Source organism: Lasioglossum baleicum, chromosome 16 (genome assembly GCF_051020765.1).
Source record: "Lasioglossum baleicum chromosome 16, iyLasBale1, whole genome shotgun sequence".
Lineage (NCBI taxonomy): Eukaryota > Metazoa > Arthropoda > Insecta > Hymenoptera > Halictidae > Lasioglossum > Lasioglossum baleicum.
Window position 1 is genome coordinate 1066183 of NC_134944.1, and position 22066 is coordinate 1088248.

The 22066-nt window shown below is 36.6% G+C and overlaps 3 protein-coding genes and 1 long non-coding RNA gene across 9 annotated transcripts; 2 read left to right on the top strand and 2 right to left on the bottom strand.

Annotated features, from left to right (window-relative positions):
* The first annotated feature begins 5977 nt into the window (after nt 1-5977).
* On the top strand, nt 5978-7980 carry LOC143216939 (THAP domain-containing protein 1-like). The gene has a single exon (XM_076440517.1). It carries the CDS (start codon nt 6676-6678, stop codon nt 7174-7176), a length of 501 nt encoding a protein of 166 aa, XP_076296632.1. The 5' UTR covers nt 5978-6675; the 3' UTR covers nt 7177-7980.
* A 1547-nt stretch (nt 7981-9527) lies between these two features.
* Nucleotides 9528-11099, bottom strand: Jagn (jagunal). Of its 4 annotated transcripts, none has more exons than XM_076441592.1 (5): nt 10796-11099; nt 10564-10698; nt 10317-10458; nt 10042-10257; nt 9528-9874 (listed from the first exon to the last, which is right to left on the bottom strand). In XM_076441592.1, the coding sequence occupies exons 2-5, from the start codon at nt 10653-10655 to the stop codon at nt 9746-9748; spliced, it is 579 nt and encodes a 192-aa protein (XP_076297707.1). In that variant the 5' UTR covers nt 10656-10698; nt 10796-11099; the 3' UTR covers nt 9528-9745. The 4 variants fall into 4 exon arrangements, with proteins under 4 accessions (XP_076297707.1, XP_076297708.1, XP_076297709.1 ...); XM_076441593.1 differs by having other exon boundaries at nt 10774-11099; XM_076441594.1 differs by having other exon boundaries at nt 10770-11099.
* Nucleotides 11100-12370: 1271 nt separating this feature from the next.
* Nucleotides 12371-15745, bottom strand: LOC143217383 (uncharacterized). Of its 2 annotated transcripts, XR_013010794.1 has the most exons (5): nt 15387-15745; nt 14698-14818; nt 14222-14383; nt 13259-13476; nt 12371-13006 (listed from the first exon to the last, which is right to left on the bottom strand). It is a non-coding gene; the product is annotated as an uncharacterized LOC143217383 (long non-coding RNA). The 2 variants fall into 2 exon arrangements; XR_013010793.1 differs by lacking the exon at nt 15387-15745 and having other exon boundaries at nt 14698-15380.
* Nucleotides 15725-21627, top strand: Glg1 (Golgi apparatus protein 1). Of its 2 annotated transcripts, XM_076441588.1 has the most exons (13): nt 15728-16316; nt 16485-17462; nt 17608-17709; nt 17775-18059; nt 18114-18283; nt 18347-18464; nt 18525-18721; nt 18797-19016; nt 19072-19398; nt 19462-19641; nt 19745-19973; nt 20046-20152; nt 20460-21627. In XM_076441588.1, exons 1-13 carry the CDS (start codon nt 16017-16019, stop codon nt 20625-20627), a joined length of 3381 nt encoding a protein of 1126 aa, XP_076297703.1. In that variant the 5' UTR covers nt 15728-16016; the 3' UTR covers nt 20628-21627. The 2 variants fall into 2 exon arrangements, with proteins under 2 accessions (XP_076297702.1, XP_076297703.1); XM_076441587.1 differs by having other exon boundaries at nt 15725-16316; nt 17775-18283.
* The last annotated feature ends 439 nt before the right edge of the window (nt 21628-22066 follow it).

The following is a 22066-nucleotide window of genomic DNA, read 5'->3' on the forward strand; positions in this document are numbered from 1 at the left end:
AGACTTTTTTGACTTATGAGATGAGAAAAGCGCGCTGCGTTGAACCTTCCTCTTTAGAATGAGCCCTCACCCAGCTCAAAATATGCTCGTATAAGGTCAAACAACGTTTAGTTCCGAACCCATTCTTTCTAGTAAGATTCTAGTTATTTGCTAGATATTTGCTATTTACTAGAATCTTACTAGATTTTGGGTCGAAAAAATGGGTTCGGAACTAAACGTTGTTTGACCCTATTAGAACAAATTGTGGGCTGTGTGAGGGCTCATTCGAAAGAGGAAGGTTCAACGCAGCGCGCTTTTCTCATCTCATAAGTCAAAAAAGTCTATTAGAGACAGAAAATGCATTGAAATCTGCGGGATTTTTTCCTAGATTTTTTCTCTACTTTGGGCCATCATATTATTAGTTATTAACATAATCTCGTTAACCTCGTGAGAAAAGCGCGCTGCGTCTAACCTTCCTCTTTCGAATGAGCCCTCACACAGCCCACAATTTGTTCTAATAAGGTCAAACAACGTTTAGTACGAAACCCATATTTTCGACCCAAAATCTAGTAATATCCTAGGTATTTTCTAGTTACAAATCGAGGGTAGACTACCCCCTTGAGGGGGTAGTCCACCCTGGATTTGTAACTAGAAAATACCTAGAATATTACTAGAAAAATGGCTCGAAACATGGGTTTGCTGGTTTTCAGTTAGTGTCCTTATTTGAGCAAATTTTGGGCTGGGTGAGGGCTCATTCGAAAGAGGAAGGTTCACCGCAGGGGGCTCTGGTCATGAGGTTAACGAGAATATGTTTATATCTAATAATATTAGTGTCCAAAGTAGAGTAAACATCTAGGAAAAAAAACCAGCAGATTTCAATGCATTTTTCTGTCTCCAAAAGTCTTTTTGGCTGATGGGATGACCAGAGCCCCCTGCGGTGAACCTTCCTCTTTCGAATGAGCCCTCACCCAGCCCAAAATTTGCTCAAATGAGGACACTAACTGAAAACCAGCAAACCCATGTTTCGAGCCATTTTTCTAGTAAGATTCTAGTTATTTGCTAGATATTTGCTATTTACTAGGATCTTACTAGATTTTGGGTCGAAAACATGGGTTTCCTGGTTTTCAGTTAGTGTCCTCATTTGAGCAAATTTTGGGCTGGGTGAGGGCTCATTCGAAAGAGGAAGGTTCACCGCAGGGGGCTCTGGTCATCCCATCAGCCAAAAAGACTTTTGGAGACAGAAAAATGCATTGAAATCTGCTGGTTTTTTTTCCTAGATGTTTACTCTACTTTGGACACTAATATTATTAGATATAAACATATTCTCGTTAACCTCATGACCAGAGCCCCCTGCGGTGAACCTTCCTCTTTCGAATGAGCCCTCACCCAGCCCAAAATTTGCTCAAATAAGGACACTAACTGAAAACCAGCAAACCCATGTTTCGAGCCATTTTTCTAGTAATATTCTAGGTATTTTCTAGTTACAAATCCAGGGTGGACTACCCCCATAAGGGGGTAGTCTACCCTCGATTTGTAACTAGAAAATACCTAGAATCTTACTAGATTTTGGGTCGAAAATATGGGTTTGCGGCCAGACGTTGATTGACATTATTAGAACAAATTGTGGGCTGTGTGAGGGCTCATTCGAAAGAGGAAGGTTAGACGCAGCGCGCTTTTCTCACGAGGTTAACGAGATTACGTTTATATCTAATAATATGATGGCCCAAAGTCGAGAAAAAATCTAGGAAAAAATCCCGCAGATTTCAATGCATTTTCTGTCTCTAATGGACTTTTTTGGCTTATGAGATGAGAAAGGCGCGCTGCGTTGAACCTTCCTCTTTCGAATGAGCCCTCACACAGCCCACAATTTGTTCTAATAGGGTCAATCAACGTCTGGGCGCAGATCCATGTTTCGACCCATTTTTCTAGTAGGATTCTAGTTATTTGCTAGATATTTGCTATTTACTAGAATCTTACTAGAAAAATGGGTCGAAACATGGATCTGCGCCCAGACGTTGATTGACCCTATTAGAACAAATTGTGGGCTGTGTGAGGGCTCATTCGAAAGAGGAAGGTTCAACGCAGCGCGCCTTTCTCATCTCATAAGCCAAAAAAGTCTATTAGAGACAGAAAATGCATTGAAATCTGCGGGATTTTTTCCTAGATTTTTTCTCGACTTTGGGCCATCATATTATTAGTTATTAACATAATCTCGTTAACCTCGTGAGAAAAGCGCGCTGCATTGAACCTTCCTCTTTCGAATGAGCCCTCACACAGCCCACAATTTGTTCTAATAAGGTCAATCAACGTCTGGCCGCAAACCCATATTTTCGACCCAAAATCTAGTAAGATTCTAGGTATTTTCTAGTTACAAATCGAGGGTAGACTAGCCCCATAAGGGGCTAGTCTACCCTCGATTTGTAACTAGAAAATACCTAGAATCTTACTAGATTTTGGGTCGAAAATATGGGTTTCGTACTAAACGTTGTTTGACCTTATTAGAACAAATTGTGGGCTGTGTGAGGGCTCATTCGAAAGAGGAAGAATAGACGCAGCGCGCTTTTCTCACGAGGTTAACGAGATTATGTTAATAACTAATAATATGATGGCCCAAAGTCGAGAAAAAATCTAGGAAAAAATCCCGCAGATTTCAATGCATTTTCTGTCTCTAATAGACTTTTTTGACTTATGAGATGAGAAAAGCGCGCTGCGTTGAACCTTCCTCTTTCGAATGAGCCCTCACACAGCCCACAATTTGTTCTAATAGGGTCAAACAACGTTTAGTTCCGAACCCATTTTTTCGACCCAAAATCTAGTAAGATTCTAGTAAATAGCAAATATCTAGCAAATAACTAGAATCTTACTAGAAAGAATGGGTTCGGAACTAAACGTTGTTTGACCTTATACGAGCATATTTTGAGCTGGGTGAGGGCTCATTCTAAAGAGGAAGGTTCAACGCAGCGCGCTTTTCTCATCTCATAAGTCAAAAAAGTCTTTTAGAGACAGAAAATGCATTGAAATCTGCGGGTTTTTTTCCTAGATTTTTTCTCTACTTTGGGCCCTCATATTATTAGTTATTAACATAATCTCGTTAACCTCGTGAGAAAAGCGCGCTGCGTCTAACCTTCCTCTTTCGAATGAGCCCTCACACAGCCCACAATTTGTTCTAATAAGGTCAAACAACGTTTAGTACGAAACCCATGTTTCGACCCCTTTTTCTAGTAATATTCTAGGTATTTTCTAGTTACAAATCGAGGGAAACTAGCCCCATAAGGGGGTAGTCTACCCTCGATTTGTAACTAGAAAGGAACTAGAATCTTACTAGATTTTGGGTCGAAAATATGGGTTTGCGCGCTGTCGGTTTTCGTCCTTATTTCAGAAAATTTTGGGCTGAGCGAGGGCTTATTCTAAAGAGGAAGGTTAAACACACTGCGCCCTGGTTACGAGGTCAACGAGATTATGTTTATAACTAATAATATTAGTGTCCAAAGTAGAGAAAAAATCTAGGAAAAAAAACCAGCAGATTTCAATGCATTTTTCTGTCTCCAAAAGACTTTATGACTTATGAGATGACCAGGGCGCAGCGTGTTGAACCTTCCTCTTTAGAATGAGCCCTCACACAGCCCAAACTTTGCTCAAATAAGGACAAAAACCGACAGCGCGCAGACCCACTTTTTCGATCGAAAATCTAGTAAGATCCTAGTAAATAGCAAATATCTAGCAAATAACTAGAATCTTACCAGATTTTCGATCGAAAAAGTGGGTCTGCGCGCTGTCGGTTTTTGTCCTTATTTGAGCAAAGTTTGGGCTGTGTGAGGGCTCATTCTAAAGAGGAAGGTTCAACACGCTGCGCCCTGGTCATCTCATAAGTCATAAAGTCTTTTGGAGACAGAAAAATGCATTGAAATGTGCTGGTTTTTTTTCCTAGATTTTTTCTCTACTTTGGGCCCTCGTATTATTAGTTATAAACATAATCTCGTTAACCTCGTAACCAGAGCGCAGTGTGTTTAACCTTCCTCTTTAGAATAAGCCCTCACTCAGCCCAAACTTTGCTCAAATAAGGACGAAAACCGACAGCGCGCAAACCCATGTTTCGAGCCATTTTTCTAGTAAGATTCTAGTTCCTTTCTAGTTACAAATCGAGGGTAGACTACCCCCATAAGCCAGCTGCACGGCTTTTTAGCCCAAATTGAACATAGGATTCGATGCCAGCGCCGCCCAGCGGTAAACCGGTGTATTAAGGGAAATAGCGCAAGTTTCAAAAATGAAGTTTATAAAATTGAAATAATAGCACCGACGACTATTATCTCGTCGGTGATAATAGTATGTTATAACATCACAAGTTAATCGTAAACTATAACAAATTAACCAAAAGTGAAATTTGTGAAATAAATGTATAAATGTAATATAAAAGAAACTAAGAATGATTAATGAAGTGAAGAGTAAGTGCAAAATTGAATTAAAAATATTTGTGAACATGTTTGTTGTTTGCTTCATTGTTATAGTTAAGGGAAAAGTAAATGGGTGTGTATTTCTTACGTTGTAAGAGAAGCATTACATGAAATCAAACTCATAATAATATTGAAATACATTTATTACTTAACTTAACTTATATAAATATTTATATAAAACACTATATAATAATTTAATTACATACAATTATACAAAATTCATACAATGTTATTGTATTATGTAGAAATTGGATACTTAAACATGAGCGAACACACTAATTTTTCACCTTTCTCTTTCAATTTCTCTGCCTTTTCTTTTAGACTATTGAACGACTCGTCCGTAAAACCGGGTTCTGCATCTATACTGGTATACCAAGTTCTAAGAACGTCTTCATGCGGCAAAGCAAGATCAAATTTTTCTCGTATATAATAATAAGCTTTCGGAGAGTAAAAATGTACTGTCAACGCGAATGCACGCAAATTTGGAGGGTATTTCTCTCTGCTTACTTTGCCTTTCCTGTTTTTTATAATTCGATTGAATAATTGCAATGTAGTGTCCTCGAGAGCCGAAAGGTTGTAAAAAGCATTGTCAGGCAACAACTTCTTTTCCTTCAAGCATTTCACCACTTCTTTTAAGGAGTGTACCTTCAGTTGTAGGTGTTTAACTTTCCGCTTCAACAATTTGTTGCTCTTTTGGCTGGAACCTAGTCTTTGCTGGATGCTTCTTAATTTTTTCAGGGTACTCCTCGGGGTGTTCGCATAGTGGTGGTCATGACATACCTTTTCATAACTGTCTTCGTCAACTACGATGAAAAATATTGTCACAAAAATTGTTATATTACGGAAAAATTGTCAACTTTATCACTCGATTAATATATGTGATAAAACGAAGTATTGTAATTGAAACTTATTTGAACATACAACTCTCTCTGCTACTTGTAGAAGCGTCAATCAGTTCTGTACACATATCCGCTTGTGGGATTTCCTCAATTCTCGCAATAGATTCATTAATATCTGAAATCAAAGTACATACACTAATTTAATATAGATATATTACATATTAAATTACATTAATATATTATAAATTAATTAAGACACAGTTACTTACTTCCATGATTATTTTCTATTAAAATATTGCTACGTTCTCGAAACATTTCCTGGTGTGTCGAAATAGTTGGCAATGAATTCGCTTTTAAAATTTTCATTTTGTTATACACATTAAAACAGTTTGGAGAAAAATGGTCCGAACACAAGAAACTATTTTTTGTAGGCATCCAATTTTTCCGACCTATTATTTTGACCCACTGTTTACACAGTGCTGCATTTCGTGGAAATCTGTGTTTTATCATATGGGAATTAAAATTTAAAAAGTTAGTACTATTGAAAATTGAAAAGAAATTATATTATTTGTACAAACCTGTGCAATGTTGCCTTTTTTTGTTATTACTCAAATTTCCACAATATACGCATTTACCCATGGTTATCGACTGTAATGAAACGGAGTATAATCAAAATCACATAAATGCTAGGCTACTTGTAATGCTTTTTGTGTTCCATTATTTTCTGCTTTATAATATTAAATCTTAAAGATGGTAACATACCTAATAAGTTGTAGACAACACGAAATTCATAATAAACAATGAATAACGCTCGCCAAAGACGCCAGAAAACAGCAGTACAGCACGCCAGCACGCTCCGAAATAATAAAAGTGGCAAAGTATAGAGAATCACGGAGGTGAGGAGTACGGGGGATACAGTACATCGGTTTACCGCCAGGCGGCTTCAACCATAGATTTATAGAAGGTGTGCCTTTCAATTTGGGACTTGGAAAAAACTCGAATACCGTATCCATAGTATCACAGCCTACTCTAGTACTAGCCGTGCTGAAGGTAAAAATGGCAACAACGCGGGAGTCCGATTGATATATATATATATACCAATATACCTAACCCAACCCACTGAATCAGACTCTCAATCTCCCCTACCGGCCTCTCAGTTTCCCGCGTAGTTTTCAAATGTTCTCATCAGTGTGTAGTACACATCGTGCAATAATGGAGCTAAGTATTCTTTATTAACTTTTTAGCACATTTACTTAATACAATCTATTGTTCTTTCAATGCATTTCAATAACATTTTAATAGTATAGCATCTAAATTTGTACAAAATCATATACATACAGAGTTCTCCGAAAATTTGTTTTACATAGTTCTTTTCAAAAGTTTTATACCTTATTTATTAGTTAATAATGCCACGGCGTTGTTGTGTCCCCAATTGTAAGGGAAATTATGATACTACTCTTAAAGAAAATAATTATATTTCTATATTTAAATTCCCCAAAGATGAGCAATTGCGGAAAAAATGGATGGCTGCTATTCCCCATAAAAATTGGACACCGACAAAATATTCTGCAGTTTGTAGTCTGCATTTTGCAGAAACTGATATCCAAAGGTATCAGAATATTCCATCTCCTAACGGTGTACTGGAGAATGTTTTGTTCAGATGTCCAAGACTTATGGAAAATGCAATACCTTCCATTTTTTCCAATTCGCCATCAAAACGTGTGCTACCACAAAGAAAAGATCCTATAGAGCGCAGGGAAAGAATAATTGAAAACCATGAAGATTTAGTTAGAGAGTTTATTGATTCTGATCTAATTAGTGGTTTCTTAAATTTGATAAACAATTATAAAGAAAAGCTTGTAATTTCGAACCATTGGAGTATCAAAATAATGATGCGTATCATATGATGAAGCAATTCATGCCGAAAAAAAGATTAGATTAAAACGTATGTTTTCAAAATCGGCAAGTTCGTTTTCTTTTGCTGATATAAAAAATAAATTCCAAATTTGCAACGACGACGACGATGATAACGATCTTCGTGATGCTCCTGTTGATGTCAGCGGTTTTTCAGAAATTTTTGACACTGATTATTTATCCACTTGTATTGTTGATGATTCCATTAAGATTCATATATCCGGTTATGGGTCCCATTCTGTTGCAAAAAAATTAAATTGTGATATATGCAAATTATTAATTGTGGAGGATAAAGGAACAACTGTAAATAATGTATATTTTGATCATTTACAAAGGGGTGGTCTTTCGACTCCTACAGAAGATGTAATAAATGTTTTTACTCACATGTGTGCAATAATGGAGGCCATAATAAATGTTCCTAATTTGGAATCAGATTTTCTAATATCTGAAAATCATAAACATATTTTATGTAAATTAACATATATTAGTATACAATCAGATATATACCATTTAGCATTTTTAGATAGATGCATTTGTGGTAAAGATTATCACAGTATTTTGTTTAGATTATTATCAATTTTTTCAAATATTTTACTAAATGATTATGTTAAAACTATAAATAATAGTCAATTAGAAATGAATGCACATACCATTTCTAAACATCGTAAAATAAAAACTTTCACACACAATAGAACATAAATTTTCAATTATTTTTTTTTTAATTCAACTTTTTTTAAAGCATTAATTTTGATATATTTAACTTATTCTTTCTAATATGTGTTAATTAATGCATCAACAGAGTTTTTTATTTGTCTTAGTTTATTTATTTTCTTTTTATATTTTTTTATTATTAATAAGAATTTTTATTAATGTTAGTGTATACACACAGTAATACCCCTAGGGTGGTGAGGAAATTTACAACAATTATAAAATTATCCTTTATAAGACGATATTATAATAAATATAATATATTACCTGCACAACTTTTCTCTTCAGTAACGGTTTACCCAACCTTTTTGACGTATACACCAGTATACACGCAGTCACTTAACCTCTTCGACTTCGTCACAATAATTTCGTCTATTTCAGGCTTCTATTGACTTATATATTCCTTCATTCATTTTCAAATGTTGCATTTTAGTTCAAAGATGATTTCCCATTGCTTCATGCTTCTATTTTCTTAAAACCACTGGAAATATTTCACATATTATGTATCACAACACCAAACTATTCCGAGAGTCCACAAAATGTATACCGCATTTATAAATACTAATATGCTTTAATATCACTTCTACTTACCATAGTTAGAATATTTACACATTGTTTAAACATAATCAACAACGAACTATGTATTTTAACATAATTTTCTATGATAAAAGAGTTAATTATAATCCCAAGCACAAGACTCCCAGTATTGGAAATCGGACTCCCGATCTGTAAACAAAGCGGTGTTGCCACGTTGTTCAGCACGGCTAGTACTAGAGTAGGCTGTGATAGCCCAGCTAACCAGGCGTGCCTTGGGCAAACCGTGCCTAGGGCACAGATCGGCAAATCATTGTCCAATCTACGCTCGGAGGTGCTCAAGTCCCGATTGGCTTAATTTTGGACGACCTCCTGTGCGCGCATATGCCGAGCTAGTGTCATCCGTAGGACTAGGGTTTGGACATGGGCATGAGGTCGGCATCAGGTCGGCACGAATCGGCCGAATGTGCCTTTGTGGCAGCACTGTCGCACCGATGTAGCGCATGCCGAATATTACTTCGCCGCCATCTGCCACATTAGTGCGAGCTACGCTCGCTGACGGTGCTGCCCTGTAAAACGCGTTTTACAGGGCAGCACCGTCAGCGAGCGTAGCTCGCACTAATGTGGCAGATGGCGGCGAAGTAATATTCGGCATGCGCTACATCGGTGCGACAGTGCTGCCACAAAGGCACATTCGGCCGATTCGTGCCGACCTGATGCCGACCTCATGCCCATGTCCAAACCCTAGTCCTACGGATGACACTAGCTCGGCATATGCGCGCACAGGAGGTCGACCAAATTTAGATTTTTGGTTGGCTGGGAGTATATATATCAGTGGTCTTCGTACGATCACTATACGTTGACGTCGTAAGTCTATGAACGGCGATCGATAGGCCATCTACTGGTACGATTTTCTGTGACGCTAGAGAATTTTTAAGGGGCTAGTTATTTCAGTCTCAAGTGTTGCAAGATTTTTGAAATTCAAATTGAATTGAAATTCTTTAAAATTATACATACTGTGCGTGCAAAATTAAAATTCTTTCTTTATACCCAAACGATAAATGTTCTTAGAACTCTCTTCGTACAAGAAAACAATTCAACGTGCGTGACGGATTTCTGTATAATTGTATAATATACATATAGTATATCCTATAATATTATACACACTTGTTTACATACATGAACAGCAATGCTCTCGTTTCAATTTCCTTCGAAAAACCGTGTATATACGAATCTTTTCTTTATTACAAATAAAAATATGTACGATTAACAATATTCACAGATATGCTTCGATTATCTAGAAACGTGTTTTCGTCTCCGTTAATCGGTTTTCTTTGTTCCTCGCGTTTTCCAGGCTACCAACAGGTTCCACGAGAAGTACAGAGAGAACGAATGAACCTGAGAGGCCAACAGTATGAATGCGTACCACAGTAAACCGTACGGCAGCTCCTGAAACGTTCAATTTTCATCAATTTCAAAAATTCTCCGCATCGATCGCAAGAAACAGAAGCTAAATTGAATGTTACTTCTTCCTGTAATGATTTTAATAGCTGAAACTTTCAATTTCCCTACTCAACGTTCCTGTGAACGCATCAAGCTCCGCAGTATATTAATACCTGCCACAGGTGGATCTCCTCCGACTTGCCGAGAGTGAGATACTTCCAGACATCCTTGAAGTAATATACGACCGCGTACAAGAGCGGACCGTATCCTAGTAAAACGATGCCTATCATGTACTGTCGCAGTGTTTTAACTCTGTTTCTCTTGACGGCGGACAGAGCGAAGAAACTCAACAACAGACTGGAACACCATATATACTCCCAACACAGGGGCTGCAACAGAGAAGTTTGTTTTACACGTTCCCATAAGAAATCTGGTGAGGCATGTTTACCTGGGGCACTTGTAGCTCCTCGATCTCTAGTATAAATATGTCCAGATGATCTAGAATGTCGGCGGACAGTTTGGCAAGCATAACGAAGAAAAGAAGATAGTGAAAAAATATGCAATATTTCAGTCTTGATTTGTTTGTTGCGCTAAAACGAACAGTATTTGTGATTTGTCTTCGAAATTGATAGAAAACAGTTTTGAATGAGAAAGAGAAATAGAGAGATCGTGTTATGCGAGTTTCTATGAATTACCTGACTTGATAATGAATGGCAATTTTTAGTCTGTGATTGAAATCACTGCCGTCCGTGCCCAGAGCCTGGGACACCGTAACTTTCGATGCCATATTTTTTCAGTTGATCGTGAATAACACGTCGAAATTTACTTTCCTACGGGAGAAGATTTCGTGTAGACTATCTTGGAACAGTAATTTATGAGAAATTATTTGGTACTTCATTACCAACTATTTTTAAACTATTTTTAAACCTTTCAGAAGCCTCGTGGGTCACGGCTCTTCTCCCCTGTACAAATGTGTCACTTTTCATTAAGTCGAATTTCCATTTATCAGCAATCGAGACTTGTCGCTATTATTCATTTTCCTTTCGACTGGCTTTCAGATAATAGATTTGTGATTGTTGTACCCGGTTGTTTCATGGTTTAAAGCGAGTATGTGTGGATTTATCGGGTGGATTCATTTTAATCGAACTTATCGAGAAAAAGTAAATCAAAGTGATCAAAGTGATCGAGACTGTCGTTGTGGGTTAGTGGCGGAGAACTATCGATTGCCGATGTAGTCGATTGCTTTCGATAGGTGGTCTATCGACTCTGTCGATTACCGATGATTATATATCGACTCTATCACATTTACAATTACGTCGCAGTGTGGTTAGAGATGGCGTTCAAAATCACTAACGTTGATTTATCACAGTGATCGCAGAATCACGATCACGCTCGTGATTGTTTCATGATCACGACTGTGATTCTAACTTTTTTATCCCGAGTCATAGTACTTCGTCATCTTTGTGTTAAAAAATGGTATTATTTATGTAATTAGTAGAAAGGTATAGACAATTTCTTATTTAAATACCAATACCAGACAATATAATGATGTATGAATAATGATAATTCGTAGATCGTGATTATTTCACGATCACGACTGTGATCCTAACTTTTTTATCTCAAGTCATAGTAATTCTTCATCTTTGAGTTAAAATATTGTGTTATTTATGTAGTTAGTAGAAAGGTATAGACAATTTCTTATTTAAATACCGAATACGTTACTTAATAATGTATGAATATATATATATATGTATATATGTAACTTAATATTTATTCTCATCTCTATGTTATGTGACATACATTATGTATATAACGTACAATTATAGCAAATCGATCTTTTACAATATCTTTTTCCTCGCAAATAGTATGTAATGTACGTTTTTACATCATATTGAATATGTTTGAACTCGTTTCGCATCCAATAATTTTGAATAACAAAATTCTGTGAACATATATTAGTGATCTCTATATATGTCCTATAAGGTGGTAAATTAGTAAATGATGTATACATATATATAAACCATTAGCATACAAAATCTAAATCTTCCAGCTTCTAATTAAAACATTTTTCAAGTGTTCGGTTACTATTCTTAAAGAATCTCAGCTATTATATACAAAAAGTGATAGCAATTAATTGTATATAGTAATAATATATTTCTCAATCTATATACATACAGGATAACTTTGGATACAGTTCAATTTTATTAATCACTTAATCTTAAATTACATCATGCATATCAAATAATACATCAATTTCTTGAATCTGTATAAGAATCAAATTGTCGTTTAATACAAGAACCTGTAATTTCATGGTTGTATGTTTCTTTATTATATCCCCAATTTTTAGTTTCAGTTACACTATAATTATGTTAATTATTACTATGTAGTGCTATGAATAGATATTTAGAATATATAAAAGATATCATTTGTAAATATGTAACATATGTAACAAAATAAATAAAAAATACAACATGTATAAAGTATAGATTGACATTTTTACAATTATCAGCATATATAAAAATATAATATATTTATAAAATATAATATTATTAAAATATTCTATATTTATATACAATTCATTTTTAAAAAGTATATATAACTGAAAATGGATATGTATATAGTACATAGTAAGAGAGGTATCCTATAACGAGCTACCTTACAATGAATGAATAAATGTTATCACGAATAGCTTTTTTTCAATAAATCAAAACGCTTACAATAAACGCGATACATACTTCTCTTTACAATATTTTTATATATCTATATACTCTCGCGTAATATATAAAATCTAAGTCTAATAAATTAAATTTATAGTACATATATTTGTATGCTCTTATTTTAAATTAAAAATATAAGGATATAGAATACTGTAACGAACATAGTTCCAAAATGAATTAGTTTCTTATAAAATACTGCTATATCTTTTCTAACGAAGCGAGTCAACGCCACTTGAGATAAAATAAACAAGGGGTGAGATGTTATAGATTAGAGATCCTTTCCTCGTGCAGAGATTCATTTCATTCATTCTCGAGCTCTGAGAGACAGTATCTGCAGTACGATGTCTGTGCAAACCAGAGGATGTGATTTGTGGAATTTCTTCACACAAATAAACAATAGCGGATATGCTATTTGCAAAATCTGCAAGAAAAAATTGTCTTATAAGACAACCAGTACTAATTTAAAAAGACATTTGAAGGCAGTTCATCCCACCATCTCATTAACATGGAGACAAACAACAAATCAGGTATGCTAAACTATTCATAAGACACGGTAAATATTGTTACCTTCATTTTAACGCTACATATGTATGTGCATATTAATACATGTAAACTAAAATTAAAAAGATGTAAAAATGCTATAAAAATATCTATTTTTGTTTTCACATATTACCTTAATTATCTTAAATCTAGATACACTTTCCTGAGAGCTCTTTCATGTATAGCATCTATTGATTGCAAAATATATTTTCTAATGATTCCATTTCTTTCAGCCATTACAATCAACAGGTGATCTTCTATCGCAGTCACCGGAATCTAGAGACAACCCTGATGATCCACAAATTTGTCAACCTGGACCGAGCACTGCTTCCTCATTACCGCCTGCAACATCTGGACACATTATAAATTTAAACAGGCAACAACACATGACTTCATTTATATCAAAAAGACTGACTACAGCATATCGAAAACAAATAGATGAAAAATTGTTAGATTTGTTTGTACACAATTTACAACCGTTTAGAATAGTTGAAGAAAGAGGTTTTAAAGCATTTATAAAAATTTTAAATCCGAGTTATACATTTCCGGACAGAAAATTGATTTCAAAATCATTAATACCGCTGCGCTTTCAAGAATGCAAAAATATATGCATTGAAAAATTAAAAAAATCCATTCAAATCTGCATAACGACTGACACGTGGACGTCACAAAATGTAGACAGTTTTATGGCAGTAACCGCGCATTTTGTGCATAATTTTAAATTAGAATCAATACTTCTAGGTTGTACCCAAATTATTGGGTCCCATACTAGTGAAAACATTGCAAATAATTTGAAAATAACATGCAAGAATTGGGGAATTTTAAACAAAATTAATTTTGCCACGACTGATAATGCCTCAAACATGAAAAATGCAATAATGTATGTATCACTGCAATTGGACACATATTTCATGCTTTGCACATAATCTAAATTTAATAGTTAAATCTAGTTTAAATAATGACGCATTAAATTTATTACTGAACAATATTAGAACAATAGTTAAACATTTTAAAAAAAGCACCACAGCTGCAGAAAAATGAAAAAATTATCAAGTAACAGCAGGTAGAGATGCACATACATTAATACTTGACGTACCGACTAGATGGATCTCCACATATGCAATGATAGACAGATTGATTTTCCTGGAAGAACCAGTTAAAGTTACGATGGCCCTCCTTAACAGGAATTTACCACAAATTTCCAACGCGGAATGGGAAATATTACATGAACTTGCTGTAATTTTACAACCAATAGAATCTGCAACAAAAGTGATTAGTGGAGAAAAGTACACTACAGCTTCAATCATAATTCCAATTATTTCTGGATTACATAATATATGTATCAAATTAAAAGATAAAGATTTTTCAATGAACACACAATTAATATTACAGAACATTCAAACTAATATTGATAACAGATTCAGAGATATAAAAGACAACATAGTAATACAAACTATTACAAACAAGTACATTTTTAGACCCACGGTTTAAGAATGCATTTTTTTCTACACAACAAGTAGAAAAAATTAAAATAGATATAATAAACTTGTTAATAAATGATTCAAATATTACCATGCAACAGGAAAATGATGTAGCAGATCCAGAAGTACAAAGCATTTGTATAGAAAATGAATTATCAATATGGGCCATACTAGAAGAAAATGTAAACAAAAATAGTCCAGAAATGGTTTCGCTAGAAACAAAAATATTGTTTGAAATAGACCAGTATTTAAGGATCGAATTTTACAATAGATCTGGGGACCCATTAATTTGGTGGCAAGATCACCAACATCAATTCCCATTACTAAGGAAATTGATCGAAAGATTATTTTGTGTCGTCGCAACGTCAGTTCCATGCGAACGTATTTTTTCTAAAGCAGGATTAATATTAAACGAAAAAAGAAATCGACTAAAAGCCGAAAAATTATCAATGCTTTTGTTCTTAAATCATAACACATAAATAGTTTATTATTATTTAATATAGATACTTCGTTATACATATAGTTATAGTTTGTTATACATAGTTTATTATAGTTTGTTACGCATAGTTTATTATAGCTTGTTACACATAAGTAGATTTTTATTTTGCTTTTTAGGTTAAGTGTATTTTTATATATTCTTATATTACATATTGTTTATATAACACATAAATATATTTACTAATTTTTCATATTTTTGTTTCTATTTAAATTATACTACTTATTTATGTTAAGTTTTTATACATTTGTAAGTATATCTTTTATATATTATATACAACATACCACACAATATAAAATATTTCACAAGGCTTAAGTTTGAAAAAATTTTAAACTGAACTTTCTTTTATAATTCATAGGCATTAGTTATTACTAATTATTAATTTATTCAATATTCAATGTTTGCCTTTATGCGATATAACTTATATGTATTTTTGTATTTATTTTTTATTATGTAACATGTCCCGAGAATATAGACTTCTATATAGAGTGACCAAGAACAGTTATGTTCCTATGCTCTCCACCAATCAGTAGCGATCACGAAAAATCACGAATCACTGTGAAAAAACATCGTGATTTAGAACGAACGTGATCGAATCACAAGTGATTCGGAATGAGCAGTTCATCCCATCTCTAGTGGCAATACGAAGTACGAACACACGCATATCCATATGTATCCATTCGCAATCTCCCCTCTGTATCCGTGCAAAGTTCGCTTTTATCCAACAAGTCGCAAAAGTATTTACATTATTCATGCCGCTGACATCGCGCAAAGAGTAAGAAAAATTTTCAAATAAAAAAACTCAACGAAATAAAAAGAAGAACAGACGTCACTTTCAGTGAACGATTCCATAGAATCGTAATGTGTATATGGATGATCAGTTCTGATTGAAGAAATCCTGCTTGCCGAGGAGGATGGAATATATGACGAACTTGAAAAGCATTCTACTCGTGATTACGATACATTTGTCGGTGCTAAATTGTGCTCAATTATCAAGAACTTATATCAAAGATGCGTCCGAGAACAGCGGCGACGTTGTGCCGAGTATAACCTGGCTGTTCAGCAATTCAGTTGACAGCCTCGTCAGGGTTAAACGAACGAGTGTGCTCAATTATTTACCTCCCAAATGTCGGCAAAACTTGAGTCGGCTGTGCAACGATATAAATATAAATAACGACGAGTTAACTTTGCTAGAATGCATTCAAACCTTCAAGGTACGTACCCTTACCTGTTCAGTACAGTAAAAATACCGTTTTACTGGAAAACCGAATTTTTATACGATTTTTACGTTTTTATACGATTTTATACGAATTATTCGTTTAGTATATAAAATCGTAGATTTTATACGAGATGTTATATGAATTATGCTCTCTGTTCCCCAGCCAACCGAAGTATCCAGCATCGACGACGAATGTCGCCAAGCGATTTGGGCCTACATCTTGAACATCACCAACAACCTAAACATAGAACGCCTGGCAAAGAAAACTTGTGGCAAGGAGCTGGACGATCTGGACTGCTCAACATCCGACAACAAGCATGGAGCATATTTATCCTGTCTAATCGACAAACGCGAGAAAGTCAAGGACCCTGACTGCATCACGTACATTCAGAGACTAGAATGGATCGCATTCAGCGACTTCAGGATCATAACTCCGTTCTCCTCTGACTGCGAGAGCGACATAATCAAGTTCAACTGTGACAAGGTGCAACCGTATAGAGATATATCCCAAGGACAAGTGTTGGCTTGTCTGCAGGAGCACGTGAACGATCTGCAGTTGCAATGTAAACGACACATTCTGCACGTGTCCGAGATCCAAGCGGAGAACGTGGAGCTGGATCGCCAGTTGTACCTGGCCTGCGAGCAGGATCGCATAAAGTTCTGTCCGAATGTGAGACCGGGCAGCGGTCAGGTGTACAAATGTCTGATGCAGCACAAGACGGATAGATCTATGACTGGATTGTGCCAGGAGCAGCTGGCGAGGAGAGGAAAATTGATAGCGTCAGACTATCGAGTCAGCAAAGGGCTGGTGAAGGCTTGCAAAGAGGACATACGCAGCAATCGCTGCAGGAGATCCTCCGAAGACAAGAACATTAGGCTAGCGCAGATCCTTCTGTGTTTGGAGTCAGTGGTCAAGAATGGAACCAAGATTGACGCCACCTGCCAGGCTGAGATGTTCGACCACAGGAAGCTTCTGATGGAGGACTACAGGCTGTCTCCAGAGATAGTCGATGGTTGTGCCAGTGATATTACAATGTTTTGCAATGGTCTGGAAGTTGGTGGCACTACGATTCACTGTCTGATGGAGCACACCAGACCCAGAAGGAAGAAGTCCAGGGTGTTCAGCAAGTGCCAGAAAGCGGTATGAACTGTTTTCTATGGGAAACGGTTTCAAAAAAGTTATTAATTTAATTTGGAACTGTGCTTCAACTTAACCTTGAAGTTCTTTTTAAATGTCTTCAGTCCCTTCCAAGTTAAACCGATTAATCGTAATTTGTTGTTAACAGCTGGAAGAACTGATTATGGAAGCGGACGCCGGGGAGGACTGGAGGATCGACCCAATCCTGCGAGAGCAGTGCCAGCCCGTGGTTAACTTAGCTTGCAGAGATGTAAGGATCCCAGATTAAGTTGATGGACTCGAAACCGTCATGTTCGCAATCATGTTTGAATTTAGGTGCACGGAGGCGACGCCAGAGTGATATCCTGCCTGATGGAGCAGCTCGGTACCAACAGAATGACGGAAGCCTGCGAAACCGCTCTGGTTCAGATACAGTACTTTGTAGCTCGAGATTTCAAGTTGGATCCACAGTTGTACAGAACGTGTAAATTCGACGCAGCTCGTTTGTGCCACGCGAGGAACGCTTGGGCCAGCGACGGGAGGCAGATGGACCCGGAAAGAGGACCTCTGATCCTGCCGTGCTTGTACAGACACGCGTACCATCCTCAGAAGAACATGACGGTAAGTGAATTGTACGTACTTAGAAATTGGAATTTCAAGTGTTTGTTGTTGCAGCTGCGAACAGAGTGTCTGGAAGAGATCAGACGCATAATGAGGCAACGAGCTGTGAACGTAGACTTGCAGCCGGAGATCGAGGAGGTCTGCCTGAATGAGCTAGCGACGTATTGTTACGACAAGACTGCGAAGGGAGAAGAAATACTGTGCCTTCAGGATAATCTAGACAGGTAGCGTGTTGTATTTTAACTGCGTAACAAGTGGATCTTCTAATTTGTTCGTTTTACTCGCAGCTTGAGCAAGAACTGCAAGCTAGCGGTTGGCAATTTCACCGAGGAGCAAGCGGAACGCGTCGAGCTGAATCCGATAATCTCTGCAGCCTGCCAGCACATCATGGAACGCCACTGCGAGGTAGAATTTCTGTTAAATATGTAACAGTATCTTTTAAATAACAAATTTCATCGATAACAGGAAGTGTTGAAATATGGAAAAGACGAAGGGGACATGATGGAGTGTTTGATAGAGCACAAGAACGATCTGGACGTGCGCTCCGACAACAAGTGCAAAGCAGCAGTGGAGCACTTCCAGCTGATATCGTTGAAGAATTACCACTTCACGTACAAATTCAAGGAAGCCTGCAGACCCTCCGTGAAGAGATGGTGTCCGAAGTAAGTGATATTCAATATTCGATTTGATGATGAGACATTTATGAGACATGTACGCGTACTGGATGCTTCGCTCAGGTCTAAAACTAAAGCGGAGGTGATAGAGTGTTTGAGCGCAACGGTGCAGGGAGATATAATGAAGGACACGCAGCACCGCATACCTAAAGATTGCAGGCAGCAGTTGAGAGCGCAACTGTACCAGCAGAGAGAGAACATTCACTTCGATCCTGTCCTGCAATCGCAGTGCGCGGACGATGTGAAGCAGTACTGCTTCAACGTGGAGGCTGGCAACTCGCAGGTAATAAAGTTATGAATTTTATCTATCAGAATGATATATTAAAACATTGTCTTAGATTCTCGAGTGTCTGGCAGCGCACAAATCGAAATTATCCGACGCGTGTCACAAGCAGCTGTTTAAAGTGAGGAAACAGGAGTTCCAAGACAGCTCCAGCGACTTCGCTTTATTAAATACTTGTCGGATGATGGTGAGACAGTATTGCCACGATGTGAGTCGTTCGCAGACACTGGATTGTCTGAAGAGATACAGAGACGAGCCTACTTTCGACGAGAAGTGTAAGAACATAGTCATTCGACGAATGATCGAGCAGAACACAGATTACAGGTTCAACCCTGCGCTGCAAGCTTCGTGCTCCTCCGACATCAACAAGCACTGCAAAGAGGTGAGTTCTGTGAACAAGTGCGGTGTACATGAATTGTATTTTATTTGTTATTAATTGTTTCAGGTTCTGATACACGAACCGACCGATAAGGAGCTGGAGGGGAAGGTGATTAAGTGTTTGAAGATCAAGTTTCGAGAAGCGAAGCTCCAGACCAGGTGCAAACATCAGATAACAAGTATTCTGAGGGAGGCAGCTATGAATTATCACTTGAACCCATTGCTCGCTACGCTATGCGTGCACGAGGTACGTATTGTCAATGAAATTCTTCGCTAAAGAATGTACTAATTGTTTATTCGCAATGAAATTCTTTACTGCTGAAGTATGTATAATTGTTTATTTGTATTAGATCGAGACGATATGCAGAGCAGACGAGAACGAGCCCGGCGCGGTGGAGGAATGTTTGAAGATTGAGTTTAATTCTGGGAACAGAGACATGAAGGAGGAGTGTCGCCTTGAAATTGCTGCTCTGATAGAACAGAGACGGGCAGACATTAACGCGGATCCTTTATTGCAACGAGCATGTGCTATCGACGTTAGCAAATACTGCAGCGACGTTCCTCAAGGCGGAGGGAAACGTAAGTTGGACAATTAATAATTTAATTTAGAAATTGAATGGACTTTGTGTGAGATTATTATTACTTTTTTAGATATCATGTGTCTTCAAAATGTAATGGAGGACGCCAATAAATCGCTGCAACCCGACTGCTATAAAATGCTCATCACCAGAATAGAGATGTTCAGAAACGCGGTGAAGGTAAAACAATCAATTTAAAATGCTCGTATATTTGTTTTTCTCGAATATCTTCGAAACTATTGGCCACGTCGAAAAGTATGTTAGACAAAACCTGTAGATCCGGACAAGCTGCGTCTTTTATGTCGTATTACTTTCGAAAACCGTTTGTTTTACGAGAAAAACGATTTTACGAACATTAAATTAATGATTTTAGTGTTTAATCCATTTGAGGCAGGTTTTCCCGTTATAAATTCTTTTGGAATTTATAAAGTCGTAAATAAGAGCGACCCTAATGAACATAATAACAAGTTTATTCGTTCGTTTTCAGTTGGACAGGCCAAACTCGATAGGAGAACTATACTCGACCGTGAACCGGTCCCCAGCCAGAAAATATTTTATGATCGTTGCGTTGACAATGATCGGACTAATCTTCATCACGGGCTTGTTCTGTGGAAGAGTGACGAGACGAACGATAATCATGAAAAGCAAACGGTAAATTGAAACGTCCGTCCTCGTTTAGGAACAATATGAAAGAAAGTGCGCTCCCGAAGTAAACATTGGGATAGTGATCAATCCGTGACCTTGCTGGAAAATATCAAATCACGCGGAAAAGGAAATATAAAGTGTGGATCGGAAAATACGAAGCTTTTTATATGGTTTTTTAACGATAATTATACGGAACAGTAAATCTTATATACATACATACATACGTACGTACGCGTGTGTGTATAAATAATATAAACGCAGTTATGTCGATGAATTGTTTGATCTGTACTTCGTAGTATTATAAAAACTGTAAAAGTCGAGTGAGTGGAATGTGTATGATAAGCAGCAAGCGGTTCGCAGTTACGGTAGATTTTAATAAACAGATAATAGACAATATATGCGGTGTTGAAAAATATGCAGTGACTATTTTAGCGAGCTACGAGTCGAAATAAAGTTGAAATCAAGGAACATTTCTACGAAACCGCGAAATAGTTAACGTGATTCTTGATTTTTGGTTTATTTTAACTTATAAAAACCGCGCTCCAAAGTGTCCATCTTGTGTAACGAAACACCCTTGCATATGGAAGGGAAGGAAATTTGGAGAATTTTGGAAATCGCACAGTGAACTGTTTAGCGAGAGATATTATAGCGAAAAGAAACAACGGAATTTTCTGTGAATATTCTATAGATTTGTGATACGCAAAGAACGATAAATAAAAATGATCACACGTTTTATCGAAGGTAAAAAACATTATCTTGGGCACAAATTTACCTTGGTCTTCCACTTTAGAAACGTTAGAATGCGAACGTGTTTAGAGGATCCTTCTAGCAACGAACATTTCAAACGATTATGTAACATAAAATATGTATAATATTAAGCATTCCTTTGAGAAAGAAATATGCTCAATTTATAATAATTAACTTGGATTTGTCGTTTGAATACCGTATTATTTAATATCGTATTATATGTTAAGGCATAAGAATAAATATTGTGTTATCAAATACGAGAACAGTGACCACGCGAGGTAATCAATTCCTTTTTACCCATTGTTTAAAGGATATTATATATATCGTATTATATGTGTGAATGTTACGAGTATTGGTATTATAGTAGGAATAGTAGGATAAACAAATAAGGAAACTTTAAAAGATGAAGAAAAAGTTTTCAGCAACGAGGGGATTTGAACTCTGGTCGATCTGGTATCATTCCGGTACACGAGCGCTGAGCCAAAGAGGTGCTCGGTATCAGTGATGAGATATTGTGCGCTGTTTTCAGGCACGTATCTATACGTCCTAACTTTGTGGTAGGAAAGTACTGGAAGAGTTCAGAAGTTTGTATATTATATGTATGTGCTTATACATATTAAATTTTAATACAACACACGTATACAGTTATATTTCAAAATCAAATCATAACAAATCTTGCGAAATTAGCTGGGTGACTAAGGT